At 34.3% G+C, this 24,953-nt stretch overlaps 1 protein-coding gene across 7 annotated transcripts in view; it reads left to right on the forward strand.

Annotated features, from left to right (window-relative positions):
* Window positions 1-24,953, forward strand: part of LOC129760719 (tyrosine-protein phosphatase 99A-like) — a 352,268-nt gene that overhangs the window by 295,191 nt on the left and 32,124 nt on the right. The window contains exons 1-2 of one of the 7 annotated variants that reach the window (XM_055758612.1): window positions 7,079-7,824; window positions 19,763-20,559. The exons of 1 other annotated variant lie outside the window; for it this stretch is intronic. In XM_055758612.1, the coding sequence (XP_055614587.1) occupies window positions 20,079-20,559 (481 nt within the window). In that variant the 5' untranslated portion in view covers window positions 7,079-7,824; window positions 19,763-20,078. Of the gene's footprint in view, window positions 1-7,078; window positions 7,825-19,762; window positions 20,560-24,953 lie in introns of those variants that run through there. 5 more of the 7 variants (XM_055758550.1, XM_055758671.1, XM_055758728.1 and 2 more) reach the window with 5 other exon arrangements.

The following is a 24,953-nucleotide window of genomic DNA, read 5'->3' on the forward strand; positions in this document are numbered from 1 at the left end:
GGCTAATGTGCGTATGTCATGGGCTAAACCCGACTAATATTTCCATTCCGGCACTGCCATGAGCTGATACTCGGCTAATGTGCATATGTCATGGGCTAAACCCGACTAATATTTCCATTCCGGCACTGCCATGAGCTGATACTCGGCTAATGTGCGTATGTCATGGGCTAAACCCGACTAATATTTCCTTTCCGGCACTGCCATGAGCTGATACTCGGCTAATGTGCATATGTCATGGGCTAAACCCGACTAATATTTCCATTCCGGCACTGCCATGAGCTTAAACTCGGCTAATGTGCGTATGTCATGGGCTAAACCCGACTAATATTTCCATTTCGGCACTGCCATGAGCTAATACTCGGCTAAAGTGCTTTGCCATAGGCTTAACTCGGCTATCATTTTTCTTCTTTTTTCATCTTCGGGACTGCGGGAGGGATAATAAGACTTAATAACTTTTGGTACTATATAGTTCACTTTCATGTCATTCTTAATTTTAACTTTATTTTGTTTCAATATACTTTTACTTGAACTCCATTTTATATTCACTCTTTACCTACCTTATTTCCATTTAAATAAAATTTCCCTTTTTATTTGTATCGTATTTTTTTTCTATTTTCACAATAGTTTTATTCTGTTATTTTTCTTTTTGTTTATTTTTCTTCATCTCGATTTATATTTTATTTTAGTTTCATTTTTATTCAATTTAAATTATTTTTTTGAATATTTTATTTGAATTTCATTTTAATTATATTTAAATTTTTGTTTTGATGTTATTTAAATTTTACTTGATTCATATTTTATGTAAATTTTTTTTTTTTTTTATTGATATTTTATTTATATTTTATTTTTATTCTATTTTATTTTTATTTTATTTTTATTTTATTTTTATTTTATTTTTATTTTATTTTTATTTTATTTTTATTTTATTTTTATTTTATTTTTATTTTATTTTTATTTTATTTTTATTTTTATTTTATTTTTATTTTATTTTTATTTTTATTTTATTTTTATTTTATTTTTATTTTATTTTTATTTTATTTTTATTTTATTTTTATTTTATTTTTATTTTATTTTTATTTTATTTATTTAATTTTTATTTTATTTTATTTTTATTTTATTTTTATTTTATTTTTATTTTATTTTTATTTTATTTTTATTTTATTTTTATTTTATTTTTATTTTATTTTTATTTTATTTTTATTTTATTTTTATTTTATTTTTATTTTATTTTTATTTTATTTTTATTTTATTTTTATTTTATTTTTATTTTATTTTTATTTTATTTTATTTTTATTTTATTTTTATTTTATTTTAATTTTAATTTTATTTTTATTTTATTTTTATTTAATTTTTTTTTTTCATTTTTATTTTATTTTTAATTTTATTTTATTTTTATTTTATTTTTATTTTTACTTATACTTTTACTTTTATTTTTATTTTTATTTGATTTAATTTTTATTTTTTTTTTAAATTTTATTTTATTTTTATTTAATTTTATTTTATTTATTTTATTTTTTTTTTTAATTTTTATTTTCATTTTTTTTATATCATTTTTTTTTTTATTTCTTTTTAAATTTTATTCTTATTTTTTTTTAAATTTTATTTTTATTTTATTACTTTTTTTTTTTGCTCTTGTAGAAATGTTTCCAATTGCAGTGAAACATACATGGGTAATGCTTTACCCATTTGGATGTTGATATGCATTATAAGAAACGAATTATAAGTTTTATTATTTTCCAGTGAATTCAATGTCATTGATTTATGCGCGGATGGTCAATGAATATTGACCATCGTTGATGGGGTAACTAATCAGCCATGTTTAAAATTTAATTTTGATCTCTCACCTGTTATAAATGATACCTCGATGCAGTGCTATTTCAAATGGAGGCAGCTCCCACTTACCTAACAACAAACTCAAATTCTCTATCTTTTTCTATTTTTTTTTTTTTTTTCGATGCCATTTTAGGAAAAACAAAACACTGGCACCCACAGTATCTTCCGCTCATTCCCAAAGCCACCGCTCTTGAATAAAAAGCTGAAAGTCCACATCCATCCTAATCGTAAACACCTGGCATGCTGCATAACTCCAGTTGGTCACTAAAAAACTAAATTTGGAATCTTCAACCGATTGCCAAAATCCTGGCAAGGATCACCAATGTGAAATCCTCGACTGGTTCGGGCAATGTTCAATCGAATACTCACTCGTTGAACGGGTTGCACGCTTATCTTCCGAAAGGTCTCATGATGGTTCAATTCAACCCATAGCTTCACTCATATTTTACTTTACTTACTTTAATCTTGATTATTAGTCAATGTTCAGGATGCCACATTCCCCTCCCCTAGAAATCCACCCTCAGGAACAACCGACGGAAGGTCCGCACAGAAATTAGCGAGGCGTGGAGCAACCCAGTCATTTCTCGGTAACCCTCGACGCACGATTTGTTGGATGAAGCCACACCGTCAATACTACCGTTCAAAACACATCTAGAACCGGTAAGTGAATGATTGCTTGGGAGAATAGCATGTGCTTAATGCTCGTTTCGCCTTAGATTTTGATGTGGGCCAGCACCGAATAAGTGGCCCAAAGAATAGTGTTCCCAGGCCCCAGATTGGGTGAGTGCGGATATTTGAGTTGAAAACGATTTGGCTGATTGGAAAATATATTTTAAGGGCTTTTATTGGGAGCTGAAAACCGACGCTGCCTGGAGTCAGTCTTTCTTCCGGAGCCGAAAGTTGTTCCGTCCGAAAACTGGTGCCGTATCCTCCTGGAAGCTGAAGCTGGATGCCACGTCAACTACCAGTGGTGCTCAACTGGGTTGGTCATCGGATGACAACATCGGTCGCTGTAAAGAGAAGGTGAAGAACAAAAATAAGAACAAGTAAGTACTAGCGCTAGTCAGAAGAAAAGTGAATTAGAAAAGAAGATGCTGCAGTAAAGTAAGAAGAAAAAGAAGAAACAGGCAGTTAAGAAGCAAGAAGAATAAGAGCAGAATGGAAGAAGAAGAAGAGTAGAAGCGGAATGGAAGAAGAAGAGCAGAGGCGGAATGGAAGAAGAAGAAGAGAATGACGAGGAGCGGGAGTAGAAGAAGAAAAGAAACGAGATATTATGCGGTCTGGAAAAATAAGAAAACAATGATTAGAAATAGAAAATAAGCAACAAATTTTTTTTGGTTTCGTTTTGTGGCGTAGTTTTTAGTATGTTTTGGTTATTTGTGTTTCCTCCCCCATTGCTAGCCGGGAGTGAAGCAAAAGAACTTCAACACATTTTTGTAATTACTTCTTTTTTTCAGCATCAGCACTTCAAATAACACTAGAATAAAAAATAAGAGTTTTTGAAGCATCGTGCGTCAACCGTACCAGTTGAAAGTTTTGAAAATTTTATGTGGTTGTATAATACCGTTTTCATTTTGTTTTTTTTTAATTAAATTGACAAATTAATCTTTTTTACTACTTCTTTTTTGAAGCTTTCTAACTAAACTTTTATTATGTTTTGTTCAAAATAAAAATAAAAACTTTCTTTGCAGTTTTCCTGTTGGCATTTAAAAATGCCTGACTCTATCATAATTATTATTTATTGAAATTGTCCGTTTATATATTCATATCTTATAAATACTATCTATACATACTTATCCATATTTATATATTAAGAATTAAGTACATTTGTAAAGAATACCAACATATGTTATTAAAATTTATACGTCCACATTATGTTATGTTAAAGCGAATAGGTCAAATTGGATTTTAAATTAATTTTTTTTAAAGCTTCTAACAACAATGAAAAATATGGAAAGTTTTTATGTACAGGTTTCCTCGAAGTTTAATAATAATAATAGTGTGTTTTCTACTTACATTCATTCAACTTTACTTATCAAAAGTGCCATGTTTTAATGTAAATCTCAGATTTCAGTTCTCACCGTGTAAATCATCGAATTCTTCAACACAGAAATTTCTTGAATTTAACTGTAGTTTTATTGAGTTCATCATACGAATTTCAAAACCTCTGCTATAAAACTTCAAATTCACTTGTTCATAATCATTGACATTGATCGTATCCAACCAATGAAAATAACAATTTACCCTTGTACTTATTTATTTTTTCAGAGACAGAAGGAGCATATGATCACTTTAACATGTTTACAATATATTCTATTTTATTCAGTTTACTACATTGTTTTACATCATGTCATATTATTTTTGATTGTATCATACTATTTCATACTACCATTTTATTATTTGATTTTACATTATATTATTTTATACTTATTCATACTGTTTGGTTTTATTTTTTGTTATTATTTTTTTATTGTTGAATTGAAAAATTTCATATCATTCAGATTAATTTCATGTATAAAATATAATATGCTCATTTTCATAGTTATTTTTATAGTCATATCATATATTTACATCACTGTATTAACCATATAACAATTTTCAGCATCACTGTATCTCATGTTCCTGTCTAGGCCGAGGCAACAGAATAATATAATTCATATTAATATGTTTAAATATTTTCTATAGCCTATCTCCAGCGAATGATCTTCGAAAACACTTTTTGATTTATTTAGATTTTTTTTTATTTTTGTTAAGAAATGTTTTATATTTATTTACATTATCGTTATGTCATCAGAATTGAATCTTTCCTTTGCTGCAGCGTAATTATTGTTTTTTTAATGTATGCATCAACTGAATTTTTACGTTTTTCAGGAAAACAATAAATGAATCTTATTATTTATATTATATTCTTATTTCACAATATATTATATTATGTAAACTTATATTGATTTCTATAATTTTATAATGTTATATTCATTGTATTGTATTGTATTACATTATTTTATAAAAATGGTATTTAATAAACGAAAAAATGGTTTGGGGCATCAGGGTATCCTCGCTTTGCAAAAGGAGCAGGTAGCGGTATGTGCTCGTTACCCGTTTCGAATACTGGACGTTTCTCAATTTATGTCAAGGGAATTTGGCATGAGTGAGAAAAAGATCGTATTTGATTACTTTTTGTAGAATAAGGACGCACTCTTTTTTCGGAAGCCTTGGGGGCGGGATTATAATTTACATGCTATTTTGGTTAGTCAACAATATGGTAATAGTTTCTCGAGACTACTTCACTTATACCCTGGATACCGTAAGTGCCTCTGCTTGCGATTCTATTCCTTTAAAAGTCTCATTGAGAGGTTATAACTGTGTTGCATGGTAGCCAATATGGACGCGTGGGTTATTTTCTTGGCCATAACCGCGGCGCTGCCGCAAACCCAAGGTGGATTCATACATACATACATACATACATCCTGAGCGGAGGCGTTCGGGTTTCGGTTGAAGGCCCCAACTACGCGGTTTTGTTTTTGGTGTGTACGGAATAATTTTTCCTTCACTTCTGGGCTTCCGATCGGTGGTCAATCGTTCCTCGAACCGCTTAATCACTCGCGACACCGTAGAATTCGCGATTCCCAACGTTTTAGCGATGGATCTATGCGAGAGATCCTTGTTCTCGTGCGTGATGAATGCACAAGATTTTATCACGCACGAGCTGTTCTCTCGACTCCATTTCCGCGAGTTTTGATCACAGGACTTGCAGGATGTAAACAATGCACTATGAACTAAATCCACCCAAATTTTCATTAAATTCTACCCAACGGTTTCAAAATTAGAGCAATTTCATCGTGAACACTCTCTAGTTATTTATGACACAAGTTGGAAAAATTTAATTGTTTCAACACGAATCTTACGCTTATCCAACGATACTTGTCGAGTTGGATATATAACTAATAACGCCAAGTGATGAAAAGATCAATTCAATTTTTCATCAAGTTGCATACTCATTTTTATTTTTTGCAAAACCTGTAAATATTCTTCAGAATCAATTTATTTTCATGAAATGTCGTGCGAGGAATATTCTTGAGATAATTTTGTATGAAATCGTTGAAGCAAAAATTTATAAAACCTCCTTTGTGAGTTATAAAAGTCGTTTTTCTTTTTTATTTTATCCTATTATTAAATGTCAATTTCTACAGAGGCTTTGGTCCATTGAGATAACTATTAGCTTACTAAAAAATCAAAAGATGACATTTTCCAGAACTTAGGTTTTCTTTTTTTATTTACGTTACACCTGTACTCTGTGTCACTAACTAAAGGTTCCGTGTAGATTCGTTACAGAGAAACCCACAAATTTTGAATTCCAATTTACCAAGTATCAAATAAATTTGAGACCTTCTGAAAACTTGTGTCAAAGTTTATGATCGTGTGGAAACCGTGGGAACGGTGGGAACAAAGCTCTCAGAACGGAAGCTTTACTGTAGTAGTCAGAGATGCCAATGTGCCTGATTTTTCAGGCATTGCCTGATTTTTCGAGGCTCTGCCTGATAACCTGATAAGCCATTGAATTTCCCTGATTTTTGAAAATATGCCTGATTTTGCCTGATTTTTGCGAATGTCATGAAAAAGGGTAGTAAGGAACTTTAGTAGGCAACATAGATGTAGTGGAAAAGTGAAAATGTGGCTGAATCAATGCAATCAAAAGATTCTCGTTAGTTCTTATTTTAAAAAGGGTTTTAAATGGAATCTTTCTATTGCTTGATGCAGTAAATTATTCAACCAAGTAGGCTCACAATACATATTAGAGTGAAAATGTGGAGCGATGATCAAAAAAAAAAAAAGGTCATCACTTTCAGCGAAATGTCCGTTACTTTAACGCTGCCTGATTTTGCCTGATTTTTATTTCGCCGATTCCCTGATTTTTGAAAAAACATGTTGGCAACCCTGGTAGTAGTATGAGTTTCAGAGAAAAAGAGAGAGCGCGAGCGAGAATTTTCCTGCACATTTTCCGATCGTACTGAGTGGTTCTAACAACAAAAGTTGCCAAACGGGAGAGAACTATCAGAGTTTGAGAGAGAAAGCTTTCGATTAAGGGAGAGAGAGATGAGAAAGTCGCCCCACCTTCCACATAAAAGTATGTATATGTGCTGCTATGCTGCCGCTTTGGCTGAGGCCAACATGAAATTTCTCAGAAAGCATCGTCCATTGATGATGGTTTGTGGGGTGAGATGGTTTGGAGAATTCCGGCTACCCGCAGCCAGCCCAGAGAAGAGATAGATTGCGCATAGAGAAGACACACATCGCTTGTGTCTGTCGTTCGTCGGTTGTTCGATTTCGTTCCGTTTGTCCGAGTTGTCTCGAATATCGTGTGTGTCCTCCGTTTGGTGGGTTTGGCAAATTTACGGAATCAATTCGCACGCGAAATTGTTTTCTAGTGTTCTATTAGTTGCAAGTGAAATCAATCACGGTAGGCTTGGGAATCGAATGTAATTAACGGTTGCTGTTCGTGGAAGTGAGTGCAAATCCTAGGCCTGCTTTTTTGTTGGATGAGAAGATGATGGCTTCCTCTGGGCCTATGCCGAATGTGTGATATTTTAGTGGTGGGCGCTGATTGGAGTCAATTAATGGGGCCTAAATTTGTCGCTTGCTACGATCCGAAGATACCGGAAATGATTTGGAATAAGTGACACAGATATTGAGTTTGAATTCTAACGGTGAAAATGGAAGTTCTAAGTCAGCAAAGCGTGTTTTTGCAGTTGGCCTAAATTCTGAGGGCAAGATCATTGCACAAAAAAGTGTCAAAAACCTCGTACAGAACAAAAATCGATAAATCCGTGCCCTGCAGTTGTGTGCGTGTGTGTGTTTCCGTCTCCAGTGCGCACACCGAGTGCCAGCCAGAAAGGCATCATATGGAAGTGTGCGTGGTGCTTTTGTGTTTAATAACAACCTGCTTGCAGGGCTTGCAGGTGCTGTGCTGATCTTGCGACCAACGCAGTATTGGTGCGTTCTCTCGCAACAATCTCTCTTCCCTTAACACCAACACTTGGTTAAAATCTGCAGCAAATAAAAATCACTGTTTTTTTGTTCAATAAGAGCATTATACTACAAAACTGCAATTGCTACCCCGAAACGAGGGATGAATGACACCCAGATGTTGAAATCCTTAGGACCAAATAAATAAAAAAAAACCCGAAACGGAAGAGCAGAGCATGTTTACATCTTGGCTCACGAACGACAGCCAATCTGCCACAACTTCTTTTTCCAGCAACTGCATCGGAAAGTTACATTCCACTCACACATTCTCTTTTAAAAAAAAACCGATCCAATACTTCGCTCGCGGCAGTGTAAAAGCTTTATTTACATTGCAGATTTTTTTTCCTCTCTCTTCTGCTCTCCTCCAAAACATCAACAAATCAGAGGATAAAAAATCATTAAACAAAACCAACACCATCAACAACAACAAAAAACAAAGCAGTGCAGCGCCATTCACAAAACCATCTGTCGCCCCTCACCCCTTCAAATCCACGATCTAGCCGTAGGGTGATGTTTACTGAACTGAAGTTTTTTTTCCTCTCATTTCATTATTATTTCTATTATCACTCGCGCGGTCGGTTGCGTTGCGGTTGACCAGCTGTGACAAACCGTCATAATAATTTCGCTGTCATTGTTGGCTCGATCGCTGCAAATCAGACAGAAAGCGAAATCATGTAACTGAAACGGCCAGTCGCATCAGCTCTTTCCGGTGGGTCGAATTTAACAGATCAGGTGACGCGAGGATTACATGACATGGCAATTCATCGCAGACTCTTAGGATGCTGAAAGATTACAAATAATTGTAGATTTAATTTATCGGCCTTAGCGGTGAAAAGTGATGACCTGTTTAGTAGAGGCATATAAAGATTATGAATTTTTTTTATATAGATGGATAGAAGGTTAGATGAAATGAAAGATGGTGAACATGAGCGGGTAGAATTTATTTAGAAGCATTATCATCACATATCAAATTTTTGTTCCTCACGGGCCTACTACTATAAAGTGGTAGATACAGATAGAGTTGCATCTATCAGAACACATTAGTAGGCCAAGAGTGGTTCGCCCCACGAAGGGAAACTTGCAGTTCGTCCGCACTTGCAGCAACAAATATAAATTACGGTGGTTAATCTCTTCATAAAATTATAAATAATATTTGAAAAAAGTATTACGACCGCAGCTTAATTATATCAGTTGTATATATCTTAATAAGAAGATTATATCTGATGCAGATAGAATATTTTGATACTAAGCAGAACTAAACCTTACATGAGAATAACTAGTCGAGATCTGCATTCTACCAGCATTATTTCCAGTGGTGATGTTGATAACCCGTTTCATTCGCTAAAATCACGCTTAATGCCGTTCTAATTTTGGCTACCCAAATAAAGATACAATTTTATTTATAGTTTGTTATGCCAAACTCATTTCAGTTCGCTTCGAAGCGTTAACTTTGATGTCCCTGTTTCATGAAAAGTTGTATACATATAAAAATAAGATAAAATCTTTTAATATATTCAACGTAACGGTATTAAACTGGTTTATGGGCTACAATAATAACAGAAAGCTAAGAACAAAATATGGATTATCTTATTCACGATATAGAGAAAATAATCAAGGTGTCCCCCAAGGAAGAGTTCTAGGTCCCTTGTTATTCATACTGCAAATTGATGAGATGAAGAACTGTCTTCGTTATCAAACTGTCTCAAGCTGTTTGCAGATGATTCCGAGATTCAAGAGTTTTGAAAACATAAAATTTGTTTCTGAACTTAAATAAAATCATCTTATTGTTCGATGGTTGTCAGTGAAACAGAGAACAGCTTAATGTTTATTCATCTAATTTAAAGGACGACCTGCAATAAGCAATCGACTTACACAGACACAATCCAAAAAGAGCACAAGACTTTAAAATGCCGGATATTAAAAAAGAGATTATCAAACGCTCTCTTTCCTACAAAATGTTCAACGACCCACCGCCGAGCATCGAAGGTATTGTGAACATAAACACTCTCGAGAAACTGGCAATACAATACATAAAACAGACTGTTTGAAAATAGGACTTATCCGGAAGAAGAAATTGTACGATGGCGGCATACAAAAAGTCGCACAGAAAAAGAAAATTTAGTGTAAATAAAATCATCCTTAGGTTGAAAAGTCTCTATCTCTTCTAAAAAAAAGCGAAGATGGGGATTAGGGAGTATCCAAATAGGCCTAAGGGAGCATCACAAAAAAAATACAACACTATAAATTACGTTAAAAGTATGAATGTCATTATAAAGATACTTTTAACTAACTTTAGTCTACGTCTTATAAGAAATCTTTTACCCATTATTATCATAACATGTACTCGCTTAAGTTCGTTTAGAAGAATCGTAAAATGTCGACGGACGGTTGATTCCTGTTTAGATTTTTCTGAAGCGCTGAGTAAACCTTGAACGTGCGAATACAACAAACAATTACAGATCGAGGTAGAAACCAACCCATTTTGTGTGTACCGTGTAACCTACAGTAGAGATTAGATGATGGTTGTGCAGAAAATAAATCAAATTCAATTAATATAAAATAATATTTGTACTCGCAACACTGAAGATAAATAAAATTAAACTAATTTCTATGGCAACATTTGTTATTTTGTCAAAATAACCAAAGTCAACTATTTTTGTGGGCGACATACGTGTCTGAGTAAATCTGTGAGTTGAGACTCATATAAATAGTAAAATCACGACAATGGCGTAGCTGGTAAGATGACCACAGATTTGGAAGGCTGATGCCCAGGTTTAGAAAAGGGTTCCGCCTCCAGTAAAAAAGACGGAGAGGTTGGAAAAGCGCAGATTCTAAAGGCTGCTGCTCTGATTTTTGTCTCTGCGGTAAATAAGACGGAGATGCTTGAAAAGCGCAGATTGTTAAGGGTGCTGCTGTGATTGTTTTGTTCATCCAGTAAATAAGACGAAGAGACTAGAAAGCCCAGATTTTTAAGGCTGATTCTGCTAATTGTTTGTTTTGATTTTGCCTTCTGGTGGAGAAGGACGGATTGGCTTGGGAAGCGCAGATTTTAAAGGCAGCTTCTACGAATTGTTTATTTTAGTTTGGCATTCCGGTGGAGAAGGAAGGATTGGCTTAAGAAGCGAGGATGTTTAAGGCTGATTCTACTGATTGTTTGTTTTGATTTGGCCTTCCGGTGGAGAAGGATGGATTGGCTTAGGAGGCGCAGATTTTAAAGGCTGCTGCTACAGATGGTTTGTTTTGAATTGGTTTTCCGGGTGGAGAAAGACGCATTGGCTTGAGAAGCGCAGATTTTTAAAGCTGCTGTTGGCGATTGTTTGTTTTGATTTGGCCTTCCGGTGGAGATTAGGAAGCGCAGATTTTTTAGGCTGCCGCTGCTGATTCTTTATTTTAATTTGGTTCTCCGGTGGAGAAGCACGGATTGGCTTCGGAAGCGCACATTTGAGAAGGCTGTTTCTAAAAATATTTTTGGATTTTTGCGGCTCTGGTAAACATTGACAGACTGCTAGAAAAGCACAGTTTGGGAAGGCTGTTTCTAGAAATACTTTCTGACTGTTCCAAAATTGACCAGAATGGTAACCGTCAAAAGTTTTAAGAATGATTTGGCGTTCCCACTGTAATTATAACAAGTGAATAAACTTTCCGTTCAGTACTGTACAAGCGCTATAAGGCGAAGGGTCCAACATAAAAGCGCTTAAAAGTCAAACTCCATTCTATTCTGATGAGGTCCGATGGAATCAAGTCTGGCGGAGTTCATCATCGGGCGGGCGGCCACTGGATTGTTGGATATGTGTATGCTTCCAAAAAAAAAAACAAAAATGCCGCTAGCTGGGGCCAATGTCTCGTCACGCTCCAAGTAACCGGACAGTAACATTTCAACAATCAGTCCATGGTAACATCGCGCTATGAGGGGGATGTGTCAGTTTGTTGGTGCTAGCGCATAATCGTTTTTTTTTTCACTCTTCCTGGTCTCTTAAATTGTCATTATCATCATCGTCATCATCATTATCATCATCATTATTGATATCAGAAAATGCAAAACAGTATGTAGTAACTGACCAGCCCACCAGACAATGTTGAATGAGAGACCACTTTCGTTGGAAATAAAATGGCTCAATTGAAGGTACCGAGGAGAGGTTTTACAATCTGTTATTAGCGTTTGTTGGATTTTTTGCGGCTTTCGATTCGACCCTGATAATGAACGACTGGAGTCGGTTCAATGAAATAACAAAGACTTTGAACCATTTCACTGGAATGAAATTTTTCAATCTTAATAGTTTCGGTGTTGTTCCAGTTTAGATGAAACTACCATTTTGGGGTTGATTTCTCCATTCGGAAATGAATCAATAACCATCCTTAAATTGATGAAATTACAGCTAACATTTTTGAAGCTGAACGATGAATCAGAATGTAAGTTAATTTAAATTGCCTTCATAATGATTTTCTTCCTCAGCTCTGAACTGATTGCTCATCATCGGCACAGCACTGTAAGCTCAAAACGCAGGGGTTAAAGAGCACGTAACCAGCATGTCAGCGTCAATTGATATCAATTTAGAGCGCACCATCTCGTCAGTAAGTAGTGGAACTGGACTGGAATATGACCAGAGCTTGTCTACCATCGTTCAGCCAAATGTTCCTCGGAAGAGACGATGGACTGGCGACTATCCGCGTAATCTGGCGCGGATAGAATCGGTTGGATGGTTTCTGTGTGAAATTTCAACGACCGGGCAGATGTCAAGAGCAGTTGACTTGCCGTCTTGTCGTGGAGAACTTCTCGACGCCGATATGTCCGTTTGGCACCCTGAATCTGATAAAGTTGTCCGGCTACGGTTGTTAAACTCAATTCATTTGGCGACCGTCAAAAAGGGAAAAATTTGTCCGATGTAACCCTCCAAATGGCCCGCTTTACGATCTTCTTAAAATTTCTGTACTCATTCTTGAAATTTCTGGATTTGTTTTTAAATATTTATTCAATCTAAGCAGAATTGAAATCATCCTGAAAAACTGATTTTTTTTTCCTTCTTGGTGTCCTGATTTTTGATATAAACCGCCTGGCATCTCTGATCTCACAGTTCTTTGGATTTAGAGTTGAGTAAAGTGGTACAAACTTAAACTTAACTACCAATAAGACGAAATAAGTGAAAATCGCTTCAGTGGTTGGCAAGTTTTTGCTGTTCAAATTTTGAGGACCCTCATTTATTGTCCTTTGTGGATCTATGGGTGTTTGCTAAAAAACCCAAGCAAAAAAAAGACAGTCTCAAAAATTCGTACAGCAATAAATTGGGTACCATTTTTTCAAATTTGGTCTTGTTGAATTACTTGAACTCAGTGTCTTGTTTAGTTGAAGTTTTTAGTTTTGGAAGTGTTCCAAATGAATTCGTGATCGGATAGAAAAGCGAAACGTCTCATCATTTCTCATTCCAAAATACTGCTCAACTGTTCTAGAGGGCACCCACACCTTATTTGAGATAATAAAACAGTACATAGCACTCGCACCCACCACACCTGAAACAAATAAAGAAGCAAGAAGAACAATTGCCATCAATTGCTGGAGGTCACCGGGCCGAACATAAAAAAACCGTAAGAGATACGGCAAACAAATTGAAAATTGCTTTTTGCCTGGTGGCTCGCCACTCTGGAATGACCACTTCCGTCTCTAGGGTACTTAGTTCCGATTTATTTCGTTCCGTTTCGCCATCAGGAATCTTATCATGCTGGCTCCTCCGGCAAGTGAAAGTGATTATGGGCCGCGGCCTTCGTTTGATGAATGTTGTTGGATGGAAGCTTCGGGACATTGCTCTGTATTTTTTTATCGTCTAATAAGAGAGTTTCAGTTGGTTCTAGAAAAAAAAACAAAACTGCCGTTGGGAATGTTCCCTTATAGCAGTTGAAGCCTCAGTAAGAAACGTTCTTTACACAAAAACTAGGTTACAATTCAAAGCTTTAAAAATATGAAAACCGTTTATAACGAGCATCTCTCCACTAAAAAGAAAATGAGGAAATAAGGAAAAACAAAATTCAATCTTTTAAAGGTTAATTCAACTATTGCACTAACGTGGTATCAAGTTACTCTGAAATTTTGGTAAAAAGATAAATGTAGATCATTTTATCAGAGTATATTAAGACCCTGAAGTTCATAACTTCTCGTTATAATAATATTTATGAAGCATTACAGTACACATTCATCTGGCGCATCTTCTCATAGAGTAGTTTTGTTCCGTTATTTATTTATTTATTTATTTATTTATTTGTACGTCAAACGAAGGTGAAAATTAGTAATGTAAAAATGTCAAAACTACAGATTATTTTGGAAGCCCGCTCTGCATGGCGATGTCAGCCCTTTAAAGTGTCAGAATAATGGAAAGAAAATAATAAAAACAAATCAGTTTATTTTGAATTTATTAATTCGGCTAGGAATAATTTTCATGCTTCAGTTATAGAACCGGGAAATATTCAGCTGACCCAAGCAACCAGAATTCCCTTAAAAAGGGCTCATAGAAGCTCAATCAGCTCTCGTTTATGTCTGAAGGGAATGCTAATCAGCCCAAAATTTAAGTTCTTAAAGCTACTTTGAAGTTCGTTTTAGTGGCTGAAGAGAATGCTATTCAACTTTTAAGAGAATTTCAAAAAACTTTCATGCGTCGAAAAAAAATCCGGTTGAGAGATTGCTCTATCAACCAGATGACAGATTACTAGGTTGCCGGTCCATCATGGTCAATCACATTGGGTTTAATTGTATGGTTTTGATTACAAAAGCTTCTTACGCCTAGAGATTTGTACCGCTGTTCATTAGCTTTCAATGAAACTCACCAGCCTCTTGACCAATCCAGCAATAGTTCATTGCCACTGTAATGAGATGATTGAATGGGTTGGTCAATAGACTGTACTTTATTTCGTTTAAAGAACTTTCGGTACACTTTATAAATAATAACAAAAATTCTCGTCATCAAAAATTTATTCGAATATTTTTACATTGATGATTAAAATTCGAAAAATTCTTTCTACATATTATACATTTCAACGCGTCGACGAGTTTTTTTTGCGCTGAATTCCATTGTAAAAATCAGTACTCATATATAAAAAAAACAAATAGCATGACAGAAAATTGACAAACATTTTTGACAAGTCGCTTAGAATTCCCAAATAGGTTCTACAAAACACCTAGAAGTATCTTGAACGGTGCGTTAGAAAGTGTTTAAGGAATGTTTTCGACCCTCTCGAAAGAAGTTTACAGCGCCTGGAAGTTCCGTTATCGATATTTTAACCTTTCAAAAGGCGATGGAATCCCCCGAGTAACTTTTACGTGACATGGGTCACCTGAAGCTCCCGTAAAACATTTTTTCAGCCAAATGTGAACTTCCTAGTTCCATCTTTAAGCAAAAACGCGACTTTTGGTTGCTTGGGGATCTTCTTTCAGCGTTAACCGATTCATTGATTCAAAACTTTGAAACTTACCTATTTCTTATATAATCCACAATGCAACCCATACCATCACAAATATCGGATAGAATGACAAGTTAAAGAGCTACCCTTTATTTAGTAAATATGCCAGCTTTTCTAAATAATGTGAAAAATTAACTCGATAAAAAGACACCTTTTTTGACAGATCTTGGCTGTTCGCAATTAGGGGGGGTTCTTTTGAATTCGTCCTCAACCTAAAAGGTGAGCTAAATTCACTTTCATCGATGGTTAATATCTTTGAATTTGTTTAACAGTCTGGTAGATCAAACTTAGTTGATTTGGGCATAAAATAAGCTTTTTTTAGAGAAATTCTTTATTTTCTTGAAAAAACTTATTCTTACTCAAACCGTTTAATATTCCAAACTATTACGCAAATTCAAACATTTTAACCTTTAATGAAAATAAATTAAATTAAAAAAAATAAGTAAGAGATAAAAATCATCCGATTTTCGGCCAAATTTTTTTTGAAACAAACTTGAACCAAATTAATGATTTTAGTATGAAATTTAGCTTTGAAAAAACTGCAATATTTTCACATTGCGGACCAAATACGAGATATCTCGTTGTTTCGCTTGCCGCTATTATGCTCCATTAACGCATAATTCAAACGTTATGAATCTTATTATGAAACCTCATTCTACAAAATTTATCATAACACTTCATGTTACTCAAATATCAATATTAAAATAGCTGATTTTTGAAACATAAACTGCCGAATTTTGGTGTCCTGGTTGTATTTGCAATGTTATTGGAAATATAGTTTTTTTTTAAAGATTTTTTAGGTGACGATTTTTCTTTCACAGCAAGTATTCTTCATAAAGAATAAAATCCATAGTAAAAATCCTGTGGATGATTTTTTTTAAATAAAATTCGGGTTTTTGGATAAAACAAAGAACTTAAATTCTACCTTTTATTTGCGATTTTCAATTGAATTGAGTTTGTTCACTAAAATTCGGCATTCTATATCTCAGAAACCCCTTTAAATTTCTCAAATTTAGAGTTTTAAGTTACAGCAAATGTTATATTCAATTTTGTAGAACAATGTTTGACACACAAATTCAGTCCATTCGATTTATACATACTCAGAAGTGTAGCACACTTGTAAAATTTATTTACAAGTTCAACCTTTTTCTGAATTTTGAATCTGCTTTCTAAATCTGAATTCTGAACCTGAATTAAAAAAATTGCGCTTTGAATCTGTATCCAAATTTTCCTACGATTTCTGAAATGTACAAAAAATACGATTCCCGAATCTTATTCCATATCAGAATTTTATGAGCAAAGTTTTAGAGCCCTCATTCATGAATCTATTATTTCAATTCTCAAGTTCAGGTTTAATCTAAATTCACTATTAAAACTATTTATTTTTAATCTGTATTGCAAATCTGAAATAAATTATGAATTTACAAAGATCTGAATCTGAATTTTTAATGTTGGATTTTCATTTCGAAGCTTTAAATTTTTAAATATTGTGTAAGAATCAAGTTTAAGAGCTTCGAATTTGAATATAATACAAAATTTCTCTTTTCAGAATTTCAAATCAGCTTTTCATTTCTAATTTCTTATGATTATACAAACTGGAAATCAAGAATCCTGAACAGGTTACACTGGAATGCAATTTTGCTTTTTGGGAATCATGGAATCAGAATCTCCGAAATGGGTTTAATTAAATTCAAAATTTAATATTCAGACCTGAATTTCGATGAACAATTGAGAAAATTTTGAAAAAAGTTTAACAGAATTTTTAATTTGGGATGGATTTTTGAAATTTTGGCGTTAGTTTTTAGTCTAGATAGTTACTCTTGATTAACCCTCTAATGCATAGTGTTGTTTTGAAACAACACTTATCAAAATCCAAATATCTCCTAAACGCGTAGATATTTTTGAGTGATGTATTCACAAAAAGTATTCTAGAGATTAAAACAAATTAGCCCATGGTATTTTTGTTACGGTATTTCAATGTATGTGTAAGATATCTGACAAAGTATGCGAATAAAATGCAAAAATCAAATTCATTTATTTTTTCGAAAAAAGTAGTTTTTGAAAAATCGCTGTTATTTCTTCAGATTTACAAATTCTAACAAATTTTTTGATCTCAATCAATCACAAACACTTTCCTGCACCCAATTAACAAGGTTTGGAAGAAATTTGCCAAATCGTATTGAAATGAATTAAGAATTTCAAAAATTATTTTTCATCTTTGATGGGCCATAACTTTTATAAACCTCAAAATAACGACTTCAAACCAGTTGATTTGTGTTCTTCAAATTAAAATTATATTATTTCACTGAATCAATAATTGCTATTCTCATTTAAAAAAAAGTCATGCATTAAAGGGTTAACCTTTCTCTATTATCATAAGTTGGTTCTGAATTTTTAATTTTGAGTGTAGAGTAATACCTCGCTTTCTGTTTTTGGATCCTCAAGGGGGGAGGGTAACCCCCAAACACCCCCCCCCCCCTCCCCTCCTTTCCTACGGCCATGGCGCACTGGCAATCTAGGTATACAATTTCTCATGTGTTAAACAGAGAAAGCAATAGCCTCCACTCCAATTTCGCTCAGACTAGCTGTCATTCTTAAAGAAATCTGTGTAAGCGTAAAAAGCAAGCCTTATTCTTTTTAGCAGGCCCAAGCCTAATTTCGATTGCCTTCAAGGAATATTTAAAGGAGTTAGTGCCGAGGCAGCCTTGCTTTAGTATTAGTACCGCCTGTGACGTCACTGTTGCCAATAATCTGTGAATTTATATGGAATTTTTTCAATTTTTGTTAGCCATTAAAAAAAATTGAAGATTTTTTCAACTTTGAAGGCACACAATTCTAGAAATATTATTGTGCTTCAAGACTGATACTAAAAAAGATTAATGTAGTAATTGTTTTGCTTTAATTCAGACGATTGAAGTTGCTGAGGAATCCTAACTCAAATTGGCAAAACTTGATAATTAGTTCAAAATTTTCCTTATAAATGTTGAAATCAGTTAGGTTTGAACCGTTGATAAAATAAAATATCCAAAAATAGTATTTTTCGAATCCAACCACAATCTTATATTGGAATTAAGTAAACCAAAGTTGCAATGGTTTTATTGGGGTTAATTGTTCTAAATTAGAAATTCATATGGTACACCATGTTAGATTCAAATCATGACGATGAGGTGCACTGCCATAAACTACAAATCAGACCTTTTGAAAGGGGAAAATTATTATTTTTGCTCGTTTCGCATATAGCATGACTGTGCATTCAATAACAAATTCAAGAATAATACACACTGCAGTCTATTAAACACAAAGAAACCTCATAGCACAATCAACTAGTGGCCTTACAACATAATCCGAATCAAATTGGATTTTAATTTAGTTCTTTAATGTATTTAACTTTGAAATTTGAGTTCTACCAGTATAAACCTTCGACAGCTTGGCAACAGTGACGTCACGAAAAAAAAATCAAATATGGCTCTCGGCACTAACTTCTTTCAATATTCCTTGGATTACCTTGTAGTCTTCAACGACAATTTACTCTGAAAACTTTCCACTAAGCTCCATATATCAGATATTTCCTGATACAGATGCTGGTCCGCTTTGTTTATGTTATTTGTTTTGCAAAATCATAACACCACAGTTGGTTCATATTTTAAATGTTGAAGTTTAGATTTGTTTAATGGTTTTACGAAAGAGAAATCTTTTTTTCTTCAAATTTAATTTTCGTTTCCTATAGGAATTTCATATTTGTTATAAGTTTCAAATACGATGAATTTAAAAAAAATCATATCTACCTTGATAAAACCTATTGGGGCACATATTGTTTGATTTCCATTTAATTTTGGTGTCAATCACATTTAAATTTTGCGTGGTCATTGAACATGCTAAATGTTGTTATTCAGCGGACCAAGATATGCCAAAAAACATGTAAACACGAGAAATCAGCTGTTTCTTTGACAAGCTAGGAAATACCTTGTTTAAATTTCGTTTTCGTAGATGCGAAAAAAATATTCAAGATAATCAAAACAAGCGTTTGTCTTAAAACAAAATTTTACATTGTTCCATTTAAAACCTAAAATCAAAACCTGCGTCCCATGATCTCATTTTAAAAATCTAACAAAAATCAGTAGTTCATTTGGTCCTAAAAAATTCTTTTGGACCCCAGGCATTTGGAAATTCTAAACAAATTTTCTTAACAATTTGACACACCCTAATGGTCAATCATAGAGCCTAATACACCCAACTTTATACAATAAGGCATTTATTCAGCATCGTTTGGGAACGAAAAAAAAAGCCGGAACGCAAGACAAGCCAAAGATAACAAATGATGCATGACACTGGCAAGTGAAAAAACAAAACAAACGAAAAACAGTGATTTACGAGCTGCAGATAAATTTTGATGGTTTGAATTTTCGTTTTTTGGTGAGGGATTTTTCATTTACCTTTTCTACTTTACGATTTTCCGGTGTAGTTTGGCAAACAAATTGGTGATTGTGAGCGCGAAGAAAAGCAGCCCCATCTATAGGAAGAGCGCTATGTAAACTGTGAAGAGCAAAAAAAAGAAGAAAAAAAAGCATGAAGATGATGAGCCGCCCTAATAATGAGTTGGTGCCGTGTTTAGTCGATGCAATGAAGAGAAACGATAATAATTAGAGTTCAGAGCAGTGGAATTGGTGCAAATCACGAAGGAAAAGTTTTGGTGGGCCCTCTCAAGTTTAGTCTGTTAGTTTGTGTGCAAGTAAAAAGCTCGAAAAAAAAACAAGGTTTGAAGAGAGTCGTGCCAAACAATGAAATCCCGCCCGCTCGCCACGAAGACCACGTGGTTGGCGCTAACTGCTCTACTGTTTCCGGTTTTAATCCATCATCCGAGAAAGCCACCACCGTTGGTCAGTGCGATCCCTACTGTTAATTTTACCGGCAACAACGATGGTTTCCCTAACGATAATAATAACAACGGAACGCACACCACGTTTAGCGAGCCGGAAATTCCCTACGAGGAACTGGAAGAACCACGGGTACTTCCATTACAGTCGACTGCCGCACTAGCTCCTCAATCGGATGAGCCTGGAATCAACAACAATAACAACCTAAAGAAGCAGCTGCAACCCGAGAATGATGGTGTTAAGGTGGCTTTCCCGGTACCCTCTTCTAATCCGAGCGGAAATGTGGTTCCGGTGCTGCAGCTGGTGCTAGAAGAACCGGAAAGCCACGACGAACCTTTCACCACCACCCAGGGCTGTCCGACGTTTTCGGCTGATGATAATTTTGGTAAATTTTTTAAACATTACTGCCATCCAAAAAACATTTTGAATTTTGTTCTTCTTTCGAGACTGTTTTGTTGTCATTTTACAAGAGAACGTAACACTTGCAATTTTTATGATTATTTCTCGATCAAATGTTATGCATTCAACTATAAATATGGTAGATTCAACTATATTTTTCTAATTGGTATTCGGTAACTATAAATTAAATAGATCTAAGTGTATTACTTTGGATGATTTTAGCATACACCCAAAATAATCTGCACGTAGCTGCAACGTGAAAAACTACACGGAAAAAACTTTTCACATGAACACTACGTGAAAATGTTCATGGATTTTTGCCACCATGAAAATCACGTGGAACCTACGTGAACTTCAGGTAGCAAACAGAGCTCACACAGCAAGCAGAATTCACGTAATTTTCATATGCGTTGTATGTGAAGAAAACGTAGATCGAATGTGAAAAGGGATTCGTTCTGCTACATGCGATTCACATAGATTTCATTGAAATAAGAATGTAGGAATTTTTTTTCGTATCATTTAAATAAAAAATTAAAATTAAATTCCGTCTATACTTGGCGGATCATTGGATTTTCACGTAAATCGAATGTGTCTTCATTTTGACAGAATTTAATTATGTGAGTTTCACGTAAGGATCAAGTGTTTTTTTATTGACCTCTAAGTGATTCACGTAAGTCAAGCAAAAATTCACGTAACGAAAGCCTACGTTTCCTTTTCGGATGAGTGTACATTATTTTTATCTTACTGGTTTTCACGTGACTTGTTCAAATAAAATAAGTTAACTCTCGCCTAGAAATTTTTGCTTGGTGAACATCAAGTGCAACTGATGTGATGATGAAAGCTACGTGAAATGTGTTTAGTATAGAAATGATATTTGGATCTTTTCTATTATTTTTTTCCCCATTTTTTCTTTCGGTATTAAAAAAGTGAAAATGAATTCAATTTAATCGTAAATAAAATTTATTTTTACTATCGTTTATTACTGTCACTAACATTTACTACTACGCGCTTGAGAAAAAAGCAAAAACATTATTTCAATCCATCCACTAAGACTTTACGTGAAATTCATGTGTCAGTTTCATGGAAGTACAGTAGCTACTACAAAGGACACTATAATGTCCAATTCCGAACACTTTATTTGCGAATTCAGCACGACTCGAATCACCATTACTTCCATTCACACGCGACGGGCCGTTCTCTCCGTTCTCCTTCTATCTGTTGTCCGTTCCCTCGACCATCCTCTATCAATCCCAAGGTATGTCAAATAATAAGGTGTATTATAATTATAAACAATGAATACTGGATATAAAGCAAAACCCTACATCCCTACTTTTCTTTAATTGAAAATTGAAAACGAAATAAATATGTATATGAGCACGCCAATCGGTTTGATTTAACATACAAATTTGTGTAACTCATTTTATTCGTTTGCTACTTTATAAGCTTAAACTGTTTACGTTATGATATTGTATTATCCTAGTTTCAGTTCAAATTGAAAAAGCTAAATATACATTCTTGATGGGTTGTATTTTATGAACTTTTCCAAGAAGAGATCAAGGTGAGCTCTTCGAGAGATACATCAAAACAAAATAATGCGCGTTTTACATAGCCAAACCTTACTACTGAATAGATCTTACCTTTGACAATCAATCTACTACCCCGTGCGCTCTCTTCCCCCCCTTTTCCTAGACTTCTATGTACATCCTTAAGATAATTCTATTATGGTTTCATTGAAGCGCTTGAAAAAAAAAACAGCTTCGACGTGTAGTTTATGTTGTATTCCGGGACGACACGTTATTAAAGTTTGCTTATCCTTTAATCATCGCACGTTAGGGCTTTTTTTTAAGACAACTGAGATCCTTAATCTTAAACCTCCATTGCTTTGTACAACGATTTGAATAGCCGTAGTTGAGAAACGTTGTCTAAATGAATAGGATTAGCCTCAGATTTTAGTTCTTGAAGAAACTTCCAAGATCACATCAAGAAAAAGGTAATAATATTACAGATTTTTTATTTCTTATTACTTGATTGACTTGCATATCTCACTGACTACCTAATGATTATTTTCTCAAAATATTAGCACCTGAAAATAATTTGTAAAGAAATTAGCGTATTCTGCTAATTCGTTTCCTGAGCTTATCTTATGTTTATCCTTAACTGTTTATATACTTCCAAAATTACAAGAAGGTGTTCGTTGATTCAACATTTGATTATTCCTAAGACAGCTCTGTGTCCTAGGTGAGCAATAAACGGCCTTCTGAGTTGACCGCTCGTTTCCTAACTCCGTTCTTTTTATCTTTGAATTGAACTAGGTACAAATCAATAGTAACTATCTCAATAAACTATTCCGATAGAATTTCAGCCATGAATACATTCCATGAGCATTCATGTATTCAATTTAATTCAATGAATCAAGATCGTTTTCCGTTTTCTAGACTCTCGTCTGACGAAACACAGCGAATATGCCCTGTTTATCACAGCATTGAAGAAGCTCAAATATCTCATTTCATACAACCATAGCTCCAGATCGTATGTTTAAAGTCAGCGAACGAGTCATTTCAACTACTTAATCCCCTTTCAATAGAACACCTCAGTGATCAGGGACTGTTCCTCATTACTACTTATATACTTTGGTGACTCTATCGCCTCTTGCCTCGCATCGTTCTCACCATTTACAAGCTAAATTCCATAACAGTACCTTTATTTGAATACCCGGTTGCTCATGAGTCCTGTTCCCAACGAACTTTGTAAATCATTCTCCCGCTGTTTCAATAATGCTGATATTCATTTATCTTTTGATTTAATTTGTTTCCTTTTTTTTTCTTTTACCAAATAATTGTATCATCATTTAGTGGAAACTTTTGGTAAACCATGATACATACATTTTCTCAGTGGTTCTAGTGGATGTTCCTTTTTTTCTACATTTTACTTTTGCTGCATGTTTCAATCATCAGTATTGATTCCAAATTTTAATTTCTTTTACTAAAAAGACACTTTTTCAGCTTTATTTTTTTAACTGACTGCTACTGATTCTATTAATTCGGAAAAGTTGTATCCTTCCACAATCATTTCGACGTTTCTTCTGAAAAGATGAAAACCCCTTTCAAATATTGTTTTAAATCAAATCCTGGCGTTACATTGAACATTATGAGCAAAACACTCAATAGCACTGCTTGCTATAACGCTGAACTTTTTTTTTTTTTAAACATTTCAAATGGGCGCTTTTCTAAGCCCAAACTAAACAAATCTTCTTCTATTTCATTTTTCGCTCTATTCTGGAAAATTAGGTTGAACAAATATTCTTATTCTTCTTCTTAGGCTGTACACGTCTAACAAATTTGCCTAGTTTTACTTATTTAAAAACCAGTCCTACTCAACTCCCTGCTAAGTCATACTTTAATCTCTATGCCCCCAGCACTGGAGATAAACATAGTTCAATACTATCATCATATACTTGTCACATCTGCTTCGAAACTCTTCAATGTAGCTCTTTGTTAGTTTAATTCTCATCTATAGGCTTACTGCTGTAGAATTATCATACTTAGCTCGCCGCTCAGTTAGAACACTTTCTACTCTAGGCTCCCCGCACTAGAGATGAACATAGTTTCCTGCTAAGTTCATACACTCTACCCTAGGCTCCCAGCACTAGAGCTGAACATAGCTTTCTGCTCATGTTATAACACTCCACTCTAGGCTCCCAGCACTAGAGTTGAACATAGCACTCTGCTGATGTTCCAACACTCCCCTCTAGGCTCCCAGCTCTAGAGTTGAACAAAGCACTCTGCTAAGTTCGAACACCTCACTCTAGGCTGTTATACTCAGCTCTCTGCTAAGTACCAACACTCCTCTCTAGACTCCCTGCTCTAGAGTTGAACATAGCTCCTTGCTAAGTTATAACACTATACTCTAGGCTCCCTGCACAAGAGTATAACTTCCTACTGGACCATTTCCAAAATTTTCTAATTTCCATTTCTTTTAGCAGAAAAAGTTCCTGCAATTAAAGGTTGCATATTCTCAAAGGTTTTAATTTTCACTTTCCAATATGGCTTTTCTACTTTGATACTTTCAATATTCTTATGTACGTTTTTCATCTTAGATTAATCAATATTCCATAGGTACCTCGAGTTGCTGCTATCTTTCCATTCTTTCATTCTCTTTTTACGCATAAAAATAACGTTTAATTATATTTTGAGAAATTCATGTTATCAAATCTTTCGTTTCTAGAAATAAGGGCCAAATATCTTTCATTTAATCAGAAATTACTTTTCAAAAACTTTTCCATTCAGCCAAAACAAAAGGTCCAGTGTTTTTTTTTTTTTTTTTGATACCGACTTCCGAATAGCAAAACAAATTCATCATGCTTACCACTTTTGAAAAATC

This window comes from Uranotaenia lowii, chromosome 1 (genome assembly GCF_029784155.1).
Source record: "Uranotaenia lowii strain MFRU-FL chromosome 1, ASM2978415v1, whole genome shotgun sequence".
NCBI lineage: Eukaryota > Metazoa > Arthropoda > Insecta > Diptera > Culicidae > Uranotaenia > Uranotaenia lowii.